This window comes from Mixophyes fleayi, chromosome 4, assembly GCF_038048845.1.
Source record: "Mixophyes fleayi isolate aMixFle1 chromosome 4, aMixFle1.hap1, whole genome shotgun sequence".
NCBI lineage: Eukaryota > Metazoa > Chordata > Amphibia > Anura > Limnodynastidae > Mixophyes > Mixophyes fleayi.
Genome location: NC_134405.1, coordinates 3,766,997 through 3,789,203, shown reverse-complemented (window position 1 = coordinate 3,789,203; position 22,207 = coordinate 3,766,997). Strand labels below are relative to the sequence as shown.

General features: G+C 44.9%; 1 protein-coding gene across 1 annotated transcript; it reads right to left on the bottom strand.

The window, feature by feature from the left end:
• Positions 1–3,743: 3,743 nt before the first annotated feature.
• On the bottom strand, positions 3,744–7,930 carry PPP1R35 (protein phosphatase 1 regulatory subunit 35). Its single transcript, XM_075206164.1, has 5 exons — positions 7,788–7,930; positions 4,531–4,708; positions 4,248–4,434; positions 4,059–4,171; positions 3,744–3,980 (listed from the first exon to the last, which is right to left on the bottom strand). The coding sequence occupies exons 2-5, from the start codon at positions 4,705–4,707 to the stop codon at positions 3,807–3,809; spliced, it is 651 nt and encodes a 216-aa protein (XP_075062265.1). The 5' UTR covers position 4,708; positions 7,788–7,930; the 3' UTR covers positions 3,744–3,806.
• Between the last annotated feature and the right edge of the window lie 14,277 nt (positions 7,931–22,207).

Below are 22,207 nucleotides of genomic sequence, written 5' to 3'. Positions count from 1 at the left end.
TGTAATATATAGTGTGTGTATGTAATGGTGTGTAATATATAGTGTGTGTATGTAATGGTGTGTAATATATAGTGTGTGTATGTAATGGTGTGTAATATATAGTGTGTGTATGTAATGGTGTGTAATATATAGTGTGTGTATGTAATGGTGTGTAATATATAGTGTGTGTATGTAATACATGGTGTGTAATATATAGTGTGTGTATGTAATACATGGTGTGTAATATATAGTGTGTGTATGTAATACATGGTGTGTAATATATAGTGTGTGTATGTAATACATGGTGTGTAATATATAGTGTGTGTATGTAATACATGGTGTGTAATATATAGTGTGTGTATGTAATGGTGTGTAATATATAGTGTGTATGTAATGGTGTGTAATATATAGTGTGTATGTAATACATGGTGTGTAATATATAGTGTGTGTATGTAATACATGGTGTGTAATATATAGTGTGTGTATGTAATACATGGTGTGTAATATATAGTGTGTGTATGTAATACATGGTGTGTATTATATAGTGTGTGTATGTAATACATGGTGTGTAATATATAGTGTGTGTATGTAATACATGGTGTGTAATATATAGTGTGTGTATGTAATACATGGTGTGTAATATATAGTGTGTGTATGTAATACATGGTGTGTAATATATAGTGTGTGTATGTAATACATGGTGTGTAATATATAGTGTGTGTATGTAATACATGGTGTGTAATATATAGTGTGTGTTTGTAATACATGGTGTGTAATATATAGTGTGTGTATGTAATACATGGTGTGTAATATATATATATATATATATATATATATATATATATATATATATATATATATATATATATATATATATATATATATATATATATATATACACACCATGTATTACATACACCGTATATATATATTACACACCATGTATTACATACACCGTATATATATATTACACACCATGTATTACATACACCGTATATATATATTACACACCATGTATTACATACACCGTATATATATATTACACACCATGTATTACATACACCGTATATATATATTACACACCATGTATTACATACACCGTATATATATATTACACACCATGTATTACATACACCGTATATATATATTACACACCATTACATACACCGTATATATATATTACACACCATGTATTACATACACCGTATATATATATTACACACCATGTATTACATACACCGTATATATATATATTACACACCATGTATTACATACACCGTATATATATATATTACACACCATGTATTACATACACCGTATATATATATATTACACACCATGTATTACATACACCGTATATATATATTACACACCATGTATTACATACACCGTATATATATATTACACACCATGTATTACATACACCGTATATATATATTACACACCATGTATTACATACACCGTATATATATATTACACACCATGTATTACATACACCGTATATATATATTACACACCATGTATTACATACACCGTATATATATATTACACACCATGTATTACATACACCGTATATATATATTACACACCATGTATTACATACACCGTATATATATATTACACACCATGTATTACATACACCGTATATATATATATTACACACCATGTATTACATACACCGTATATATATATATTACACACCATGTATTACATACACCGTATATATATATATTATTACACACCATGTATTACATACACCGTATATATATATATTACACACCATGTATTACATACACCGTATATATATATATTACACACCATGTATTACATACACCGTATATATATATATTACACACCATGTATTACATACACCGTATATATATATATTACACACCATGTATTACATACACCGTATATATATATATTACACACCATGTATTACATACACCGTATATATATATATATTACACACCATGTATTACATACACCGTATATATATATATTACACACCATGTATTACATACACCGTATATATATATATATTACACACCATGTATTACATACACCGTATATATATATATTACACACCATGTATTACATACACCGTATATATATATTACACACCATGTATTACATACACCGTATATATATATTACACACCATGTATTACATACACCGTATATATATATATATAACACACCATGTATTACATACACCGTATATATATATATATAACACACCATGTATTACATACACCGTATATATATATAACACACCATGTATTACATACACCGTATATATATATATATATTACACACCATGTATTACATACACCGTATATATATATATATTACACACCATGTATTACATACACCGTATATATATTACACACCATGTATTACATACACCGTATATATATTACACACCATGTATTACATACACGTATATATATTACACACCATGTATTACACACACTATATATTACATACAACATATATATTACACACACTATATATTACACACACACTATATATATATATATTACATAGTAACATCCCCGTGATTCCCCCACGTTCTGTGACATTACAAGTTGCTACAATGTATCATGTTGGGTCACGTGACTCACCTCCCGGATCTTATCCACGTGACCGCCCCGCAGTCTCTCAAACTCAGCGCGATCCATTATTCCCGCCCGAAGGGAACTGTCATACGTCTTACGTCATCACGCAGAGCGTTCCTGCCGCCATCATCACTGAGGGCTAGACTTATATCAAGCGTTAACCCTTGTCTGGCTCCACCTACGGGCCCGGAGTGGGTACTGCACCTTCCATATCACAGGTAAGATACTAGGAGCACCAGCGCCACCTAGCAGCCGAGAGCTGGCTCTGCACTCTCCACATAAGTAAACAGCATTCATGTATGTGATTTATCACATGAGACTACATGACCCCTCTAATATGAAGATTTCCTGCACAGAACAATATATCACAGGGATCAGTGATTAATATGAAGGTGCTGTATCTGTCTCCTGTACACCAGGATTCTGTGACATTGCCCTAGACCTCACATTACTGCCACAACCAATGGGAACAGCTGATTATAAGGATACAGAAGGAATCATTGTGGGTCTTACAGAGGGGGCGAATCCCTCTCATCTCACCGGACACCCCAGTGTACACATATACACTATATCCCCTCATTGTCAGGATGCAGAAGGAATCATTGTGGGTCTTACAGAGGGGGCGACTATCACCTCACCCAGACACCCCAGTGTACACATATACACTATATCCCCTCATTGTCAGGATGCAGAAGAAATCATTGTGGGTCTTACAGAGGGGGCGACTATCACCTCACCCAGACACCCCAGTGTACACATATACACTATATCCCCTCATTGTCAGGATGCAGAAGGAATCATTGGGTGTCTTACAAAGGGGGCGACTATCACCTCACCCAGACACCCCAGTGTACATATATACACTATATCACCTCACATTGCTGATACATGATCTCATGGTCAGTGTAATAAGGCTTCTTGTACCTTAGGACACAGACACTACACAATAAATGGTTGAACAGCCCCTGGGATGAAGTAAAGGTTGCCGGAGGGTGAAGTCATGTGATGCGGCTGGTTGGGTGGAACGAGGAGCACTCTCTCCCTACAACACCATGTGTCACATCCATCCCACCACTCACACCGCCATAGCTCTGTGACAGCATTATCTGGGTGACTTCCCGTCAGTACACGTGGGACACACTAGTCTATAAACGCAGCCTTTATTGTAAACAAATGTAGAAAACTGTACAGTGTCTGGGGGTCGGCGCTACGACGCCCACTCCCCCAGCTTGTGGAACATGTCAAACACTGAATGTGGCGGCCGTGACCGGGGCAGGAGGGTAAAGGGGGGCAGTCCGTCTATGCCCAAGTACGGGGTCTCCGTGAACCTTTCACAGGGGTCTGCGAAGGCGAAGAGGTCGGGACCCTCTACCTGAGGCACCTGTGGGGGGAGGAGGAGAGAATTAGGATCATACGATCATCGTACAGGCCGAGTACTACGGAGACTGAGTGAGCTGACCTCCTGGGGCTCCGTTCTCCTGTGCTGTGCCGTCAGTCTCTGGAGATGTTCTGCAGGGGGCTCTACGCTGACCAGGCCCTGGTACAGGCTCTGCACTCTGGATACATTGAGAGCTGTAGGAGAGAGCTGGCGTTAGAGAAACGTTACGTCTCCTCCTGTCCATCCATACGGGTCACCTCGCGCTCTTACCTTTGGCCGCCTCGCTCTCCACGCTGCGTCTCGCCGAGAAGGATCGGCCCAACTCGCTCTGCACTGCGCTCTCGGCGTCAAACTCCTGCTGAGCTTCGCTCTGCACCTTGTGTCTCAGCGCAGCGCTGCTGTGCACTCTGGGAGCTGCGAGGGCTCCTGGAACCATATCGCCAACATCAAAGCGGACCTGAGGGTAGAAATATGTCTGACATATACAGTGGTAATCTGCAAGTCTGGGTGCTCTACACTGCATGCAGGACATTACAGCCCGGCCGTGTCATACCTGTCTCTGCCTCCTCCTACCATCCCCCGTCTCCCTGCGCAGGATGCCCCCGCCCTTGTCAGGGGTCAGGGAGATGTCTAGTAGCGGATGGGCCTCTGCCAGGTCAGGAGCCAGGGTGAGCGGCCGGGGGGCAGAGTTAGCTGGGAGAGCGCTCTCTTCCTCACAGTCCCGAGACATCCTGGAGTAAGCAAGAGAGAGCAGCATGAATCATGATATAACCTATAGACAGTGTAGTACAGGCCTGTCCAACCTGCGGCCCTCCAGATGTTGTGAAACTACAAGTCCCAGCATGCCCTTCCAGCTATCAACAGGTTGTCTACTGGCAAAGCATGCTGGGGCTTGTAGTTTCACAACATCTGGAGGGCCGCAGGTTGGACAGGCCTGGTGTAGTACTTGTGTTACACCACGATGAGCTGAGGTGTGGTACTAATACACAGAACGGGCACTAGTCACAGTACAGAGGGGGCCCTGCGATCACAGGGAGGAGGAGACAGGCATAAGGGAATCCTATCACTATACTGCAAACCTTCTATATTATCCCCATCTGCATTCACCTCCTCTCCCCCAAATATAATAGTATGGGGGTGGCAGAGACAGCTGCGTATCGCTCCCTCTAGTGATCAGAACGTGGCTGGCTGTTATTGTCTACTGGACAGTAATGGCAGCTTTACACGACCAGAGGAGGTTAGCACAAGAGGCCGGGGTGGGCGTGTACCGCCGGGCACAATATCTTACCCCACAGTAGTAATATGTACAGTATATATTAACTCATGTAAATAAAATCTCTATATCTGTTCTCCTCTCTCAGCTCTCACCCGTCCTCCCCTCACCCTTTGAGCTCTCAGCCGTCCTCCCCTCACCCTCTCAGCTCTCAGCCGTCCTCCCCTCACCCTCTCAGCTCTCGCCCGTCCTCCCCTCACCCTCTCAGCTCTCGCCCGCCCTCCCCTCACCCTCGTCCTCCCCTCACCCTCTCACCCGTTCTCCTCTCTCCCTCTCAGCTCTCACCCGTCCTCCCCTCACGCTCTCAGCTCTCACCCGCCCTCCCCTCACCCTCTGAGCTCTCACCCGCCCTCCCCTCACCCTCGTCCTCCCCTCACCCTCTCACCCGTTCTCCTCTCTCCCTCTCAGCTCTCACCCGTCCTCCCCTCACGCTCTCACCCGCCCTCCCCTCACCCTCTGAGCTCTCACCCGCCCTCCCCTCACCCTCTCAGCTCTCAGCCGTCCTCCCCTCACCCTCTCAGCCGTCCTCCCCTCACCCTCTCAGCTCTCGCCCGTCCTCCCCTCACCCTCTTAGCTCTCGCCCGTCCTCCCCTCACCCTCTCAGCTCTCGCCCGTCCTCCCCTCACCCTCTCAGCTCTCGCCCGCCCTCCCCTCACCCTCGTCCTCCCCTCACCCTCTCACCCGTTCTCCTCTCTCCCTCTCAGCTCTCACCCTTCCTCCCCTCACGCTCTCACCCGCCCTCCCCTCACCCTCTGAGCTCTCACCCGCCCTCCCCTCACCCTCTCAGCTCTCAGCCGTCCTCCCCTCACCCTCTCAGCCGTCCTCCCCTCACCCTCTCAGCTCTCGCCCGTCCTCCCCTCACCCTCTCAGCTCTCGCCCGTCCTCCCCTTACCCTCTCAGCTCTCGCCCGCCCTCCCCTCACCCTCGTCCTCCCCTCACCCTCTCACCCGTTCTCCTCTCTCCCTCTCAGCTCTCACCCATCCTCCCCTCACCCTCTCAGCTCTCACCCGTCCTCCCCTCACCCTCTCAGCTCTCACTCGTCCTCCCCTCACCCTCTCAGCTCTCACCCGTCCTCCCCTCACCCTCTCAGCTCTCACCCGTCCTCCCCTCACCCTCTCAGCTCTCACCCGTCCTCCCCTCACCCTCTCAGCTCTCACATGCCCTCCACTCACCCTCTCAGCTCTCACACGCCCTCCACTCACCCTCTCAGCTCTCTCCCGCCCTCCCCTCACCCTCTCAGCTCTCACCTGTTCTCCCCTCACCCTCTCAGCTCTCACCTGTTCTCCCCTCACCCTCTCAGCTCTCACCCATCCTCCCCTCACCCTCTCAGCTCTCACCCATCCTCCCCTCACCCTCTCACCCATCCTCCCCTCACCCTCTCACCCGTCCTCCCCTCACACCCATCCTCCCCTCACCCTCTCAGCTCTCACTTGTCCTCCCCTCACCCTCTCAGCTCTCACTTGTCCTCCCCTCACCCTCTCACCCGCCCTCCCCTCACCCTCTCAGCTCTCACCCGCCCTCCCCTCACCCGCCCTCCCCTCACCCTCTCAGCTCTCACCCGTCCTCCCCTCACCCTCTCAGCTCTCACCCGTCCTCCCCTCACCCTCTCAGCTCTCACCCGTCCTCCCCTCACCCTCTCAGCTCTCACCCGTCCTCCCCTCACCCTCTCAGCTCTCACCCGTCCTCCCCTCACCCGTCCTCCCCTCACCCTCTCAGCCGTCCTCCCCTCACCCTCTCAGCTCTCATCCGTCCTCCCCTCACCCTCTCAGCTCTCACCCTCGTCCTCCCCTCACCCTCGTCCTCCCCTCACCCTCGTCCTCCCCTCACCCGTCCTCCTCTCACCTTCTCAGCTCTCACCCGTCCTCCCCTCACCCTCTCAGCTCTCACCCGTCCTCCCCTCACCCTCTCAGCTCTCACCCGCCCTCCCCTCACCCTCTCAGCTCTCACCTGTCCTCCCCTCACCCTCTCAGCTCTCACCCGTCCTCCCCTCACCCTCTCAGCTCTCACCCGTCCTCCCCTCACCCTCTCAGCTCTCACCCGTCCTCCCCTCACCCTCTCAGCTCTCACACGCCCTCCACTCACCCTCTCAGCTCTCTCCCGCCCTCCCCTCACCCTCTCAGCTCTCACCCGTTCTCCCCTCACCCTCTCAGCTCTCACCTGTTCTCCCCTCACCCTCTCAGCTCTCACCCATCCTCCCCTCACCCTCTCAGCTCTCACCCATCCTCCCCTCACCCTCTCACCCATCCTCCCCTCACCCTCTCACCCGTCCTCCCCTCACACCCATCCTCCCCTCACCCTCTCAGCTCTCACTTGTCCTCCCCTCACCCTCTCACCCGCCCTCCCCTCACCCTCTCAGCTCTCACCCGCCCTCCCCTCACCCGTCCTCCCCTCACCCTCTCAGCTCTCACCCGTCCTCCCCTCACCCTCTCAGCTCTCACCCGTCCTCCCCTCACCCTCTCACCCGTCCTCCCCTCACCCTCTCACCCGTCCTCCCCTCACCCTCTCACCCGTCCTCCCCTCACCCTCTCAGCTCTCACCCGTCCGGTCCTGGCTGACGAGGCCGTTGCTGTCACAGCGCAGGGATCACACCTCGGGCGGCTCCATGGTAACCGTACGCCGCCATCTTGGGACTATCTATGCCGAGCTTCAGTCTAACCGCACAGATAGCTACCGCGGCCATCATTGTACACCCTGCGTCATGACGAAAGACGCCTGCCATGCGAGCTGTAGGACACGTGAGGTCATCTCGGCCAACCACGGCGCAGAAATGTCACCACATGAGGCAGACCAGCGCGCGAGCTTCCTGTCTGCGGCCCCGGAAGCCTTTTAGTCCGAAACTACCGCTCGTGTGTCTACGGGAAGATGGATGCCTGTCCTCTGCGTGTCTCAGGGAGCTATGAGGGGTCTTGTTGTGGGATAGAAGCCTGTGTGCGGCCGTCATCTTCCTACACCCACGCCTGGTACAAGGTGTAGCAACATGGCGTCCCTGTATTATCCTTGTGTGTTATTATAGGATTGCTGTGAGCTGGGGTTTATTGCATTATTTGTGTTGGAGTTTGTGCTGCTATGTCCCCTTGTACCTATAATGTATGTGTTATTACACTAATAAGTCAGACATGCCAATCTGAAGAGAATATATATATATATATATATATATATATATATATATATATATATATACACACACCCCCACCCCCCCACACACCCCCACGCCCCCCCCCACACACACACACACACACACACACACACACACACCCCTCTTGACGTGTGGTCAAGTCATTCAGTTATAGCGGGAACTAGGTGGCGTGTGCTTTTAAAGATATCTTTTTATTTTATGCTACATGGTTTGGCAAGAGAGCAAACATTTACTGTACGTAGTATAGGTCTATCCTAAAAGTGCCTCCATTGACCCATATATCAGCATATAGTCACCAATGTATTGCTTCATTACCTCAGCCTTATAGTCTATTATTATTTATTATTCTAACTGATTTATAAAGCACCAGAATATTATGCAGCTCTGTACATTAAGGGGACCATGATACCAATAAATAGATTACATACAACAGCAAGAAATAGACAGTAAAGTTGGCCCTGTCCTCCTACAGTCTAAGAGGTGTGGGGAACACAGATGTCCTGTACCATGTCGATACAGTCCCCGTCTAACTGTTCCCCAAAAGCTTACTCTGCTACTTATCTAGGAGCCTGAAATCCTCGCTGGCATGCAGGAGTCGTCGTTTGAAATCACCCCTCTTTTTTGGCAAGGTGCGATGGCTCCGCTGGGATCTGGAAGGCTCCTAATGACTATATGCTGGCAATGACCTGTAAACTCCTGATGCTGATTACCTCAAGTTCAGGCCTATATAAGCAGCTTCCTGTGAGCATCTCACTGCTTGTTGATTGAGTTTGACTCTGTGAACCAGAATTCTGAAGATGACTAACCCTCTGGCTCATCTCTCCTTGCTTTCAATGACTACCCCCTTGGTTGAGACTACTACCCCTCAGCCTCTTGTCCCATGGCTCTGGACAACTTTTCCCCTGGCTTTGGACAACTGCCCCTATGGCTCTTGTCTCCTGGATACCTATTGTCTGAGTCTCTACACTCATACTTAAAGGTACAGATCCTTTTGAACTTTCCTTTGTTGAGACTTTTGCTGCCATCTCCTGCCATTGGAATTCACCAGTTAAACATATGTTGTCACAAATCTACCCAGGCAGAATAAACTGTCCCACTTATGGATTCTACAGGAGCTAAGGTCCCCCGAGCCGTCATGTTATCCAGCAGATGCAGGCACAGATGACCCTTATGCAGGAAGAGTTTGATAAACTGTCCAGGGTGAACCTTCTCGGATTCCCTCAGTGACACCTTCTGGCCGTCTGTCGCTGGAGCCTGAACCTCCCTTGGCTATGCTGGACAGATTTGCAGGTAAGTATGGACAATGTAAACTCCACAGATCTGCTTAAAGTGGGTATGATGTTCACCCTTCTGAAAGGAGATGCCCTCGAAGGAGCCACCCCTATCTGGAAAGTGAAGACTACATTTTCAGTTCCTTTCCTCTATTTCTGCAGACATTCAGGCAGCCCTAGTCATAGTGCTCCAGCTGAAGCCACCTTAACCAGGTTACGGCAAGGACCATATGTAGTATTGTACGGAATTCTGAGAACAAGGATGAGCTGGCACCTATGAATCCTCCTGAGGTGCTGCAGGAATCTATCTCCTGGTGTTTCACCTCTCACACTCGTCTCATGGAACGATGAGTTCCTATTTGACTCTTGGGGAAAATAACAATGTCCATATATAAGTCCAAGAAATGTGCAGCGGAAAATTATCCACAATTTAAATCTCATAGTGTACAGAAGATGCAATATCGCTTTAATAGAAACTGATAGAATGTAGATGTTTTCCAATGGCCACTGGGTGTCGCTGTTCTCTTATATGTGGAGACTTTGATCGTTTCTTTCTCGGTTGTATTTTTTTCAGAATCTTGAAAACTTCCGTCTTTGTCTCTCATGAACCACACAAACAACCGGTGTATTTTTATTAAAACCTAAAAATGCAGGGGGGTATTATGATAATGTACAATTAAAGCAATGCATTTAAAAATCCCCGATTGAGGGTGATAAATTCAGATAAAATCAGATAAATTCTGCAGACTTTATTTTCCTGGGACTTCTATCAACTTGCTCTGCAAATTGGGAGGGAGGAGGGGTGGGACTGTAATCTAATTCAAGTTAGACCAGGTGAGAAAAGGAAGGTGGTATTTGGCATCAGAAACGCGTTGATACATGCCCTTTACTTTTCAACATTTTATTAATGATATGTTTAGAGATCTACTGGACCACTGTGTAGTGTAGTGTAGTGTAGTGGTGAGATCAGTGGGTCCTACTGAAGACGACACCAGAATTGCAGTGGAGTCCCATGAAGGAGAGATGATGGCTGAGTCTGCAGGACTGTGGTGGGAGCAGACAAGTGGTCTATGTCTGTCTGTTCATCCAGCCCTAAGCCTCTCCATTGACCTAGACCCCTCTTAGCTCAGGTTCAGCCGCAGAACACAACCCAGAGCCCATACCCAGGTCTTACCAGTCCCCTCCAATTCCCGGACCTCCATTAAAGTCTCCTCCAACTACTGCAGCCGGGGTCTCAGTAGTAGTAGAGGCCCCAGACCTCTTGGACCTATACACACTTTCAGGCCTTAGGCCCATGTTTCTCCAGCCTCACTGCCTCTCAGGCCCCCCCACAGTCCCAGAGCCCCAGTTGCACCCCTGGACCTCAGTCCCCGTGTGCCCCAATCTAGGCCACAGTCAGCAACAGGCATTTGGCCACAGCCAGGCCTCAAGCACACATAGGCCACAGCCAACCGCGAGCCCCAGGCCTCATCATCTTCCTATTCAACCTTAGGCTTCCCTAACCCTAGGCCTTATAAGCCATAGGCTGTCAGCTGTCATCCAAGTAGGTAGACTCCATCCCCTGTGTTAATAAGGGATATTGAGTCGTTTTGTATTTCTCCTGTTGTGATTGTTTTATTTCTTGCTGTTGTGTATTGCATATTGTGTTGGTGGATTGCTCATGTAGTATAATACATTAGAGCCTATGCACCAAAAGTTAGATTCTCCTAGATACTCTAGCACCCTATTGGTGCCAGAGCCTCCCTTAAATAGAGGAAACTAGAACCTGATTGGTGTACAGTGGTTCCCCTTCCGCGCCTGCTTTTTGCTTGTCTACCAGCTTCTTTCCCATCAAATTACTATATTGCCACTGACTCTGGGGACTCCTTGACCTGTTCTGGGAGTTTTTGGAAGGGGAGCCAGCTACACAGGATACTTCCATGGTGGAGTGTGTAGTGTGGTTAGAGAATCACACGGGTCCTGCACAATCAAACCCCCTAGGAGTGCCAACCAAGCAGAAGCATTGGTATAATCAGTGCATGCAAGTCTTCCAGGATGGGCAGAAGTTGCTCATTTTGATGCCCATACATCGGAAAAACCACCAGACTGCCAGGGCCAGATCATACATGGTCTCAAAGCTCCTGAGTGATACCATGTAATGTTATTGTAGAGGGATGGTTGCGGGCAGAGCACCTATTATTATTATTATTATTAATTTTTATTTATAAGGCGCCACTAGGTATCCGTGGCGCCGTACAGGGACATACAGAGACGCGATACAGGGTGAGACAGCACGGTACAGTTAACAAAAAGCACAGTAACTCAGAAGCTCAAAGTACAGCTAGATGAAAGGTGAGAGCCCCCTGCGGTGAAGCTAGAGGGGCAGGAGGACCCCACGGAAGAGACAAGGAGCTGGAGAGCAGAGTTAAGGTGGTGGAGAACAGGAGGAGAGGAGGCCCTGCTCAAAGGAGCGTACAATCTAAGGGGAGGGTAGGACGGACAGAGACACAAGGGTGGGAGGAGGAAAGGGGGAGAACGGAGAGAGGGAGAGGGGGGAGAGGAGAATTAAGAGGAGGGAGGCAGGAGGAGGGCAGGATAGGGACGGCGGTAGGTGGGAGGCTGGAAGGAGGTCGGTTAGGTGGGGGACTGGAAGGCTTTGAGGAAGAGGTGGGTTTTTAAGGCCCGTTTGAAGCTGGACAAGTTGGGGGATGTTCTGATGGAGCGGGGGAGCTGGTTCCAGTGAAGGGGGGCAGCGCGGGAGAAGTCTTGGATGCGAGCATGGGAGGAGGTGACCAGGGGGGAGGTGAGGCGACGGTCATTAGCCGAACGCAGAGGGCGGGATGGAGCGTGGATGGAAATAAGGTTGGAGATGTAGGGAGCAGTGGAGTTGGAGAGAGCCTTGAAGGTAAGTGTAAGGAGCTTGAACACTATTCTGTAGGGGAAGGGGAGCCACCTACGATATAAACGCGCTTATACCACAATTCTTTGGAGTCTTTACTCTTGACCTGAAATCCTCGTGGTGCAGAGGAGTAGCTGAAGTCAGGGCTGTGGTCCTCCAAGGAGATGTATGCTAGAAGACCAGGTAGAACCTTCTGGGTGATACACCATGGGGGTAATTGGTGACAGATCAATGAATGAGGCAGCTCCTTACTGATTCTCACAAGAGGTTACAGAAAGTATATATAGGGAGATACTGTGAAGCCAGACACTGGAATAGTTGTAGCTGAATTGCTGTCGTCATGTCTAGTACATGCATTCGGATAAGACCTCAAAACAGAAGGATGAGCTACAGCAGTTACTCCCACCATCCAAAAATAGACATTAAGAGGGTCACAACCTGCAGAGGGGCAATCTCTTATCTATAACATACTCTACATTCTCCAGAATATCCTGATGTGGCACCTGACGATTGTCAGTAGGATGGAGCCCTCTGATTGGACAGCCTGAATGCTGTGGTAGACGCAAGTAGACATGAGGTGACGGACAGTGAAATGCTCGCTGATCGCTACGATAAGAGATTGTTTCTACAAAGTCTACAGCAGATAGAGAGCCTGGAGGCCCGAAGGTTAAAGTCTACTGACACAAAGTACTAGACTTAGCAAATCAATTACTGGGATGGATTTTCCAAGTGACCCTCTTGTCCTGTTGCTGGACAAAGTCCATTGAGTCCATGAGCCATTCTCGGCACACATTTATCATACACATGTGTAGAGCATCGTCATCTCAAATTGCTCGATATTGGTCACAATAGAGCCTGTATTGAGCTGCATTCCGGTCATTGCCTCTATGGAATAAATCAGTACATTAATGAATAGTTTGGTTTAATGCACAATGTTTGCAGAAACCTGTACTCGTTTCATGGTACATCTTTACCAGGTACAAGAGACTTAGACTGGCCTAATTCGGCAAGAGAAGTTAATCCGTAGCAGGCCTGACCTTTGTTCATATGGGGGTGTTTATCAAACAAATAAAATCTGTGTTTCATTTGTCAGCCCCTAGGTGGCAGCAGAGTCTATTAATTACTGACTGCAAGCTTGGAGGTTATCACTCTCGCTGTGATTTAGGCTGGAGCCCTCTGATTGGACAATACTATTATAGGGGAAACTGCAAAGTGTACAGACAGTAAATGTCAATGAGGGCCACAATACACCCTACAGGGGCCACACGCTCTTCCTTTATTATCTAACATGATAACACACCTTTTATATATTACAATAAATGCACACTATGGTATTTATACGTATATGGCAGAGTGGTCAGCATTCTGTTACACCATTTCTTCCCGAAAATTGTTGAAATTAGAACTATATTTTGGTGTCCACAGAGGTGTTTCTTTGGTTTGCAGAGGTGTAAAACACAAAAAGCAGAAACATGGACTAAATCGTAGCTGATTCCACACAGGAGTCCTTAGAAGTTATTGGCACCTTTTAGAAGTATTTACCAATAATTCAACTTCAAGCAGATGATTCTCTTCCACTTTGGATCTGAGCTCACCCGTGGTGAGGAGCAGGTGCCTGCAATATAAAAATCACCAGCATGGATAGAGAAAAGGACTCATTCTCCTGGTTTATATCACTGAGGGTACTTCAATGAGCATGAAGAAATGAAAGAACTGTACGAGGAGGTCAGGCAGATGATTATAGCCAGCATGGACCATGTCAAGGCTACAAATCAAACCCGATGTTCCCGTTTAGACCATATGTAACGCTAGTAGGAAGTTTAATGTCCATGGCTCTATAGCCAACCCACCTGGAAAGAGAAGACCTTAATCGAAGATTGCAGTGATCAACTGCCAAACAGATTTACGCTGACCTTTAGACCTGTTTCATCTCGCCCCTAAAACGCCAGCCCAGTAAAAGGAGGATATATGGCCGAAACACACCTGAACAAGCCAAATTCCTTCTGTGAGAACGTCCTGTGGACAGATGAGACCGAATTACAGCTTTTCATCATCAAATCATCCCTATGTTTACAGAAAGCAAAATGAAAAGACCCCTTCCCTACTGTCACACATGGAGGTCAGTCATGTTTTGGGGTTGTATCTGGCACTGGGTGTCTTGAACGTGTGCATGGTACATCTGGAGATTACCAGGCCATTTTGGAGCGTAATGTTGGACCCATTGTAAGAAAGATGGGGTTCCGTCGAAGATCATGGGTCTTCCAGCAGGACAATGACCCCAAACACACTTCGAAAAGCTCCCAGGGACGGTTCAAGACAAAACACTGGACTGTTCTGATGTGACAACCAATGAATCCAGATCTAAGTCCCATAGACCACCGGTGGAGAGGTCTGAAAACAGCAGCAGGGAGAAGTGGAGCAGTTTGTATAAGAGACAAAACTGCCGATAGAGAGGTGCAGGAGGCTCATCTATGGCTATAGCAAGCGGCTGATCGCAGTTACAAAGGCTCTGCTACCAAATATTAAGTCTAGGGTGACGATAATTTTGTCAATGCCATTTATTTTTATTTTCTGATTTAAAAGGATATATAGTATACATGTCAGGTATACTATAGAGAATTGTGGAGATCAAATACTGCTGTTAATTTAGCCTGTTAAGAGAACAAAAGTCGAGGGAAGGAGTCGGAGACCATCCAAAATGTTTGATGCATAAGTCCTTGGTCTAAGAGCTTATACTGAGTACATGAATGCAGTGTTTGCCTTGTTAATTACCTGTCACAAGTTGTTAATTGCTGGGGATAAACTGACAGAGCTGGGAAGAGTTTGTGTTTATTGCATTGACAATGCCCAGCACCTCTACCATCCATCATAAAGTGTCCTCTAACAGTCTATTTCCTGTGTGTCTCAGACTTCTCCTCTGGCCATAAACTCTGGGATGTCTTTATCTTATTGTCTCTGCTGGGAGACTTCAAACAATTCATCAACTAAATTACACCTGTAGTGTCCACTCACCAAGGTCTGCCCTGCCCACCTGCCACACCTCACTCACCTGAGTACACTTCCTGAATACTGACCAACATTCTATTACCTCCAACATAATACAATTCTATTACTCTATACAGACATAGGACACTACACCCCCAACATGACCTGACCACTGGACATGATCATAATACAATTCTATTACACTGTATACAGACATAGGACACTACACCTCCAACATGACCTGACCATTGGACATGATCATAATACAATTCTATTACACTCTATACATACATAGGACACTACATCCCCAACATGACCTGATCACTGGACATGATCATAATACAATTCTATTACACTCTATACAGACATAGGACACTACACCCCCAACATGACCTGATCACTGGACATGATCATAATACAATTCTATTATACTATATACATACATAGGACACTACACCCCCAACATGACCTGATCACTGGACATGATCATAATACAATTCTATTATACTATATACATACATAGGACACTACACCCCCAACATGACCTGACCACTGGACATGATCATAATACAATTCTATTACACTGTATACAGACATAGGACACTACACCCCCAACATGACCTGATCACTGGACATGATCATAATACAATTCTATTATACTATATACATACATAGGACACTACACCCCCAACATGACCTGACCACTGGACATGATCATAATACAATTCTATTACACTGTATACAGACATAGGACACTACACCCCCAACATGACCTGACCACTGGACATGATCATAATACAATTCTATTACTCTATACAGACATAGGACACTACACCCCAACATGACCTGACCACTGGACATGATCATAATACAATTCTATTACACTGTATACAGACATAGGACACTACATCCCCAACATGACCTGACCACTGGACATGATCATAATACAATTCTATTACTCTATACAGACATAGGACACTACACCCCAACATGACCTGACCACTGGACATGATCATAATACAATTCTATTACACTGTATACAGACATAGGACACTACACCTCCAACATGACCTGACCACTGGACATGATCATAATACAATTCTATTACACTGTATACAGACATAGGACACTACACCCCCAACATGTCCTGACCACTGGACATGATCATAATACAATTCTATTACACTCTATACAGTCATAGGACACTACACCTCCAACATGACCTGACCACTGGACATGATCATAATACAATTCTATTACACTGTATACAGACATAGGACACTACACCCCCAACATGACCTGACCACTGGACATGATCATAATACAATTCTATTATACTATATACAGACATAGGACACTACACCCCAACATGACCTGACCACTGGACATGATCATAATACAATTCTATTACACTGTATACAGACATAGGACACTACACCCCCAACATGACCTGACCACTGGACATGATCATAATACAATTCTATTACTCTATACAGACATAGGACACTACACCCCAACATGACCTGACCACTGGACATGATCATAATACAATTCTATTACACTGTATACAGACATAGGACACTACACCCCAACATGACCTGATCACTGGACATGATCATAATACAATTCTATTACACTCTATACATACATAGGACACTACATCCCCAACATGACCTGATCACTGGACATGATCATAATACAATTCTATTACACACTATACAGACATAGGACACTACACCCCCAACATGACCTGACCACTGGACATGATCATAATACAATTCTATTATACTATATACATACATAGGACACTACACCCCCAACATGACCTGATCACTGGACATGATCATAATACAATTCTATTACACACTATACAGACATAGGACACTACACCCCCAACATGACCTGATCACTGGACATGATCATAATACAATTCTATTACACACTATACAGACATAGGACACTACACCTCCAACATGACCTGACCACTGGACATGATCATAATACAATTATATTACACTCTATACAGATATAGGACACTACACCCTCAACATGACCTGATCACTGGACATGATCATAATACAATTCTATTACACTATATACAGACATAAGACACTACACCCCCAACATGAACTGACCACTGGATATGATCATAATACAATTCTATTACACTCTATACAGACATAGGACACTACACCTCCAACATGACCTGACCACTGGACATGATCATAATACAATTCTATTACACTGTATACAGACATAGGACACTACACCCCCAACATGACCTGACCACTGGACATGATCATAATACAATTATATTACACTGTATACAGATATAGGACACTACACCCCCAACATGACCTGACCACTGGACATGATCATAATACAATTCTATTACACTATATACAGACATAAGACACTACACCCCCAACATGAACTGACCACTGGATATGATCATAATACAATTCTATTACACTCTATACAGACATAGGACACTACACCTCCAACATGACCTGACCACTGGACATGATCATAATACAATTCTATTACACTCTATACAGACATAGGACACTACACCCCCAACATGACCTGACCACTGGACATGATCATAATACAATTCTATTACACTATATACATAGGACACTACACCTCCAACATGACCTGATCACTGGACATGATCATAATACAATTCTATTACACTCTATACAGACATAGGAAACTACACCACCAACATGACCTGACCACTGGACATGATCATAATAAAATTATATTACACTGTATACAGACATAGGACACTACACCCCCAACATGTCCTGACCACTGGACATGATCATAATACAATTCTATTACACTGTATACAGACATAGGACACTACATCCCCAACATGACCTGACCACTGGACATGATCATAATACAATTCTATTACTCTATACAGACATAGGACACTACACCCCAACATGACCTGACCACTGGACATGATCATAATACAATTCTATTACACTGTATACAGACATAGGACACTACACCTCCAACATGACCTGACCACTGGACATGATCATAATACAATTCTATTACACTGTATACAGACATAGGACACTACACCCCCAACATGACCTGACCACTGGACATGATCATAATACAATTCTATTATACTATATACATACATAGGACACTACACCCCCAACATGACCTGACCACTGGACATGATCATAATACAATTCTATTACACTCTATACAGACATAGGACACTACACCCTCAACATGACCTGACCACTGGACATGATCATAATACAATTCTATTACTCTATACAGACATAGGACACTACACCCCAACATGACCTGACCACTGGACATGATCATAATACAATTCTATTACACTGTATACAGACATAGGACACTACATCCCCAACATGACCTGACCACTGGACATGATCATAATACAATTCTATTACACTCTATACAGACATAGGACACTACACCTCCAACATGACCTGACCACTGGGCATGATCATAATACAATTCTATTACACTGTATACAGACAAAGGACACTACACCCCCAACATGACCTGACCACTGGACATGATCATAATACAATTCTATTACACTATATACAGACATAGGACACTACACCCCCAACATGACCTGACCACTGGGCATGATCATAATACAATTCTATTACACTCTATACAGTCATAGGACACTACACCTCCAACATGACCTGACCACTGGACATGATCATAATACAGTTATATTACACTGTATACAGACATAGGACACTACACCCCCAACATGACCTGACCACTGGACATGATCATAATACAATTCTATTATACTATATACAGACATAGGACACTACACCCCAACATGACCTGACCACTGGACATGATCATAATACAATTCTATTACACTATATACAGACATAGGACACTACACCCCCAACATGACCTGACCACTGGGCATGATCATAATACAATTCTATTACACTCTATACAGTCATAGGACACTACACCTCCAACATGACCTGACCACTGGACATGATCATAATACAGTTATATTACACTGTATACAGACATAGGACACTACACCCCCAACATGACCTGACCACTGGACATGATCATAATACAATTCTATTACTCTATACAGACATAGGACACTACACCCCAACATGACCTGACCACTGGACATGATCATAATACAATTCTATTACACTATATACAGACATAGGACACTACACCCCAACATGACCTGATCACTGGACATGATCATAATAAAATTCTATTACACTCTATACATACATAGGACACTACATCCCCAACATGACCTGATCACTGGACATGATCATAATACAATTCTATTACACACTATACAGACATAGGACACTACACCCCCAACATGACCTGACCACTGGACATGATCATAATACAATTCTATTACTCTATACAGACATAGGACACTACACCCCAACATGACCTGACCACTGGACATGATCATAATACAATTCTATTACACTGTATACAGACATAGGACACTACACCCCAACATGACCTGACCACTGGACATGATCATAATACAATTCTATTACACTGTATACAGACATAGGACACTACACCTCCAACATGACCTGACCACTGGACATGATCATAATACAATTCTATTACACTGTATACAGACATAGGACACTACACCTCCAACATGACCTGACCACTGGACATGATCATAATACAATTCTATTACACTGTATACAGACATAGGACACTACACCCCCAACATGACCTGACCACTGGGCATGATCATAATACAATTCTATTACACTCTATACAGACATAGGACACTACACCCCCAACATGACCTGATCACTGGACATGATCATAATACAATTCTATTACACTGTATACAGACATAGGACACTACACCCCAACATGACCTGACCACTGGACATGATCATAACACAATTCTATTACACTGTATACAGACATAGGACACTACACCCCCAACATGACCTGACCACTGGACATGATCATAATACAATTCTATTATACTATATACATACATAGGACACTACACCCCCAACATGACCTGATCACTGGACATGATCATAATACAATTCTATTACACACTATACAGACATAGGACACTACACCTCCAACATGACCTGACCACTGGACATGATCATAATACAATTATATTACACTCTATACAGATATAGGACACTACACCCTCAACATGACCTGACCACTGGACATGATCATAATACAATTCTATTACACTATATACAGACATAAGACACTACACCCCCAACATGAACTGACCACTGGATATGATCATAATACAATTCTATTACACTCTATACAGACATAGGACACTACACCTCCAACATGACCTGACCACTGGACATGATCATAATACAATTCTATTACACTGTATACAGACATAGGACACTACACCCCCAACATGACCTGACCACTGGACATGATCATAATACAATTATATTACACTCTATACAGATATAGGACACTACACCCCCAACATGACCTGACCACTGGACATGATCATAATACAATTCTATTACACTATATACAGACATAAGACACTACACCCCCAACATGAACTGACCACTGGATATGATCATAATACAATTCTATTACACTCTATACAGACATAGGACACTACACCTCCAACATGACCTGACCACTGGACATGATCATAATACAATTCTATTACACTCTATACAGACATAGGACACTACACCCCCAACATGACCTGACCACTGGACATGATCATAATACAATTCTATTACACTATATACATAGGACACTACACCTCCAACATGACCTGATCACTGGACATGATCATAATACAATTCTATTACACTCTATACAGACATAGGAAACTACACCACCAACATGACCTGACCACTGGACATGATCATAATAAAATTATATTACACTGTATACAGACATAGGACACTACACCCCCAACATGACCTGACCACTGGACATGATCATAATACAATTCTATTACACTATATACAGACATAGGACACTACACCCCCACCATGAACTGACCACTGGACATGATCATAATAAAATTATATTACACTGTATACAGACATAGGACACTACACCCCCAACATGACCTGACCACTGGACATGATCATAATAAAATTATATTACACTGTATACAGACATAGGACACTACACCCCCAACATGACCTGACCACTGGACATGATCATAATAAAATTATATTACACTGTATACAGACATAGGACACTACACCCCCAACATGACCTGACCACTGGACATGATCATAATACAATTCTATTACACTATATACAGACATAGGACACTACACCCCCAACATGACCTGATCACTGGACATGATCATAATACAATTCTATTACACTATATACAGACATAGGACACTACACCCCCAACATGACCTGACCACTGGACATGATCATAATACAATTCTATTACACTGTATACAGACATAGGACACTACACCCCCAACATGAACTGACCACTGGACATGATCATAATACAATTCTATTACACTGTATACAGACATAGGACACTACACCCCCAACATGACCTGATCACTGGACATGATCATAATACAATTCTATTACACTGTATACAGACATAGGACACTACACCCCCAACATGACCTGACCACTGGACATGATCAT

Bases quoted from the DNA above. Each gene is read 5' to 3' on its own strand.
- PPP1R35 (XM_075206164.1), bottom strand. From the start codon at position 4,707: ATGTCTCGGGACTGTGAGGAAGAGAGCGCTCTCCCAGCTAACTCTGCC. The intron at 4,172-4,247 runs GTAAGAGCGCGA...TCTCTCCTACAG, and splicing joins GGAGAGCGAGGCGGCCAAAG to CTCTCAATGTATCCAGAGTG. The intron at 3,981-4,058 runs GTCAGCTCACTC...CTCCCCCCACAG, and splicing joins GGAGAACGGAGCCCCAGGAG to GTGCCTCAGGTAGAGGGTCC.